Consider the following 3,644-nt stretch of genomic DNA (forward strand, 5'->3'; position numbering starts at 1 on the left):
ACGAAATAAGTACAACGCAAGTGCAACCTTTGGAGAAACTTACAGAATTTGATGCGAAAGAAAGTCAGAAGTCTCAAGCTGCGGTGACTTTAAATGATCGTTTCAAGGAAGTGCATATTCAGTCCCTTACCGAGACTCTACTAAGTGAAGAAGATCTAAGCGCTTTTCTACCAAGTGAACACACGGCTAAGCCTTGCATTGCAGGAATGTTAACGGAAACTCAGATTCTTAAAGTCACGCCATATGAGAAACTTATGGACGCCCCAAGTAAACTTCGCGCTGAAGCTATAGCCAAATGTAAGGCAGAAGATGTATTGCAACGTAGTCAACTGCAAGAAGTTAACGTTGTAATGCAAAGCGAAAGTTTATTGTCAGAGTTATCTCCTAGAGCTGAGCGAGCTAAAGCTTACGTGGAAGGCTCGCAACTAGAAACTACGATATCAGAAATAACTGCGTTGGAGCTGCTGGATAATATTAAGAAAAGTTCAACTAATGAAGAGTTTGTCCGACCAAGTCTAACTGAAGCAGTCGGTAAAGCACAATTAATTAATAAACCCTTAGTTCTAGAAAAAGAGGCAGAAATACCTACAGAAACTTCCGCTTGTATTCATAGCGCTTTCTCCACAAATGAAAGCGCACATATTGAAAAAACCGTCACTCAAGTGACAGCGTGCGAAGATGTTTCAAAACTGAAGGAATATTTACCTTTTAGATCCCAAATGGCCAATGTGCTAATAGCTCCCAACGAAGGAGAAGTGCAAATTGTGAGCACTCAAACCACTTTTGGTAAAGAAGACATACTTCCGGAAAAATCTGATATAAAGCAAGAAAAAGCTATTTTAACCCACCAAGACTTGCGCGCTGCTATTACAGAAGAAAATCTAAGTTTAACTACTATAACTGAAACATATGAGATCAAGCCACGCGCGGAACAACATGCTGCCATTACGCAGGAAATGCCATCAAATAAAGCTAAAACTATTCAAGCTACTATTGCTTATGAAGAAAGCACTAACCTTGAGCCAGCCTTCTTCGACCGATTCAGTCATGCAGAATCTAAAACAGATGCAAGAGATGCATTACGTACTACTACAGTGCTAGCATTTGAAAATATTGGTGAGGAAAGCGGAGACTTTAAACCAAATGAAACAACAACAAAGCCATCAATTTCAAAATCTGATATGAAAGCTTCTGTAACTGAAGAAATTTCGCCTCACACAAGTATAAAAGCTCTAGAATTCTCTCCAACTACTACGCAATCAGCGTCAGTGATTAGACATAGTTATCAGGAGAAATTACTTGTAAGCAGCGTAACGCCTTTTGAAAATGCTAATGAGCTGGATTCGAATGATTTCAATCAGCAGCGTGCCAGCAGCATGATAGAAGCTAACGCCAAAGCAGTTGCTACCACAAGCGAGCAACAACCAACGGTTAGCACAGAACGTATAGAAGACCTAAAACCAATTGAAAAATTAGCCCACACTGAAGTCACACCAACGAGTACGTATATTCAAGAACATCAAGTTGTTCCTGTAGAAAATGTTATAGATTTACAACAGCATCCAGTATTACCATATGCTGACGCTAACAAGTTATTTCATTCCCACAATGCATACAGTGCCCACAGCACTGAAGCTTTTGAACACGTTACACCACTCTCAAACAAATCGATAGATAATATGTCACTTACTAAATCAAATAAAACAGATATCGCAACATGTGAACTAACCACAGCTGTTCAATCCACGCAGCTCATAGCAGACACTACCTCAGATTTCTCAACAATAACTTCGAAACCAAAATTATCGAATGCTTATCTACATATACAGTCCAACAATCCTAAACACGAATGTGAAACGCAATTAATATTAGAAACTGAAACAATTTTACCAAAGTTATGTAAAACACCAACACTTACTCCCATCGTAACCGAATCACCGCAAAAATATATTCCTGTGAAACGAGAAGACATACCTATTCAAACTGCAACAGAATTGCTCACAGAATGGCAGAAACACGAAAAAGCACACACTAATTTAACTGAACTTTCACAAACACTTATTACTGACATGACACCCGTTTACACAAGTACTAAGGATTTAGACCTAATACACCCTGAAAAACATCACATCAAACAAGCAACACATGTACTGGAGATATTAGACAAACCTCACTCACACACGGTAAAATATGAAGTGGGTAAGTACCAATAAAACTCTCGTAAAAAATATTAACCTTATTTCATATGGCGTATAACTTTTCAAGCCCCCTTTCAATATAAATTCCTACAAGAAACACATAATACACAAACAGTAAAAAAGACACTACAAGAGATACGCCCTCTAACAATCATTTTTTTACACAGATACCACACAAACACCTCATATACCAGAACACACACAAGATACTCCAAACCTCACGCTACAACCATCTGAAGAAACACAATTAACCGAACACGCAAAAGAATTACCAGGAGAAATTACGACTATTAAAACGCTCTCAAAAGATCAAGGAAAACACAAAAAAACGAAACTTTGTACCAGTGTTATCAAGAAGGTCAAGGGTGATAAACAAGAAGTTACTAAAATTGAAACCGTCGAAGAAGACGATAAGAAACCGCAAACAACGGTAACAGTCGAAGAAGCACCCATTGATGAACAACCAGAAGAAGTCAAAGAACTTCCTGAAGAAGTTCATGCTGTCGAGTCCATTTCGAAGGATGGCAAGCCCACAAAGAAGAAGATTCGCACTCGTATCATCAAGAAAGTCAAAGGTGATAAACAAGAAGTTACTAAAATAGAAACCATTGAAGAAGACGATAAGAAACCGCAAACAACGGTAACAGTCGAAGAAGCACCCATTGATGAACAACCAGAAGAAGTCAAGGAACTTCCTGAAGAAGTGCGTGTTGTCGAGTCCATTTCGAAGGATGGCAAACCCACAAAAAAGACGATTCGCACTCGTATCATCAAGAAAGTGAAGGGTGGTAAACAAGAAGTTACTAAAATTGAAACCGTCGAAGAAGACGATAAGAAACCACAAACAACGGTAACAGTCGAAGAAGCACCCATTGATGAACAACCAGAAAAAGTCCAAGAGCTTCCTGAAGAAGTGCGTGTTGTCGAGTCCATTTCGAAGGATGGCAAACCCACAAAAAAGAAGATTCGCACTCGCGTAATTAAAAAGATCAAAGGTGATAAACAAGAAGTTACTAAAATTGAAACCGTCGAAGAAGACGATAAGAAACCGCAAACAACGGTAACAGTCGAAGAAGCACCCATTGAGGAACAACCAGAAGAAGTCAAAGAACTTCCTGAGGAAGTGCGTGTTGTCGAGTCCATTTCGAAGGATGGCAAACCCACAAAGAAAAAGATTCGCACTCGCGTAATCAAGAAGGTTAAGGGTGATAAACAAGAAGTTACTAAAATTGAAACCATTGAAGAAGACGATAAGAAACCACACACCACAGTAACAGTCGAAGAAGCAACCATTGAGGAACAACCAGAAGAAGTCAAAGAACTTCCTGAGGAACTGCGTATTGTCGAGTCTATTTCCAAAGATGGCAAACCAATAAAAAAGAAGATTCGCACTCGCGTCATCAAGAAGGTCAAGGGTGATAAACAAGAAGTTACTAAAATTGAAAC

At 39.1% G+C, this 3,644-nt stretch overlaps 1 protein-coding gene and 1 pseudogene across 1 annotated transcript in view; one reads left to right on the top strand and one right to left on the bottom strand.

The window, feature by feature from the left end:
- Positions 1–2,507: 2,507 nt before the first annotated feature.
- On the bottom strand, positions 2,508–3,437 carry LOC119644950 (annotated as a pseudogene).
- LOC119644951 (titin-like) overlaps positions 3,436–3,644 on the top strand; it is a gene marked incomplete at its 5' end in the record, with an annotated part of 41,131 nt that continues 40,922 nt past the window's right edge. The window contains 1 exon segment of the mRNA XM_038044694.1: positions 3,436–3,635. Within this exon segment, the coding sequence (XP_037900622.1) occupies positions 3,436–3,635 (200 nt within the window).

Source organism: Glossina fuscipes, unplaced genomic scaffold (genome assembly GCF_014805625.2).
Source record: "Glossina fuscipes isolate IAEA_lab_2018 unplaced genomic scaffold, Yale_Gfus_2 1, whole genome shotgun sequence".
NCBI classification, from domain to species: domain Eukaryota; kingdom Metazoa; phylum Arthropoda; class Insecta; order Diptera; family Glossinidae; genus Glossina; species Glossina fuscipes.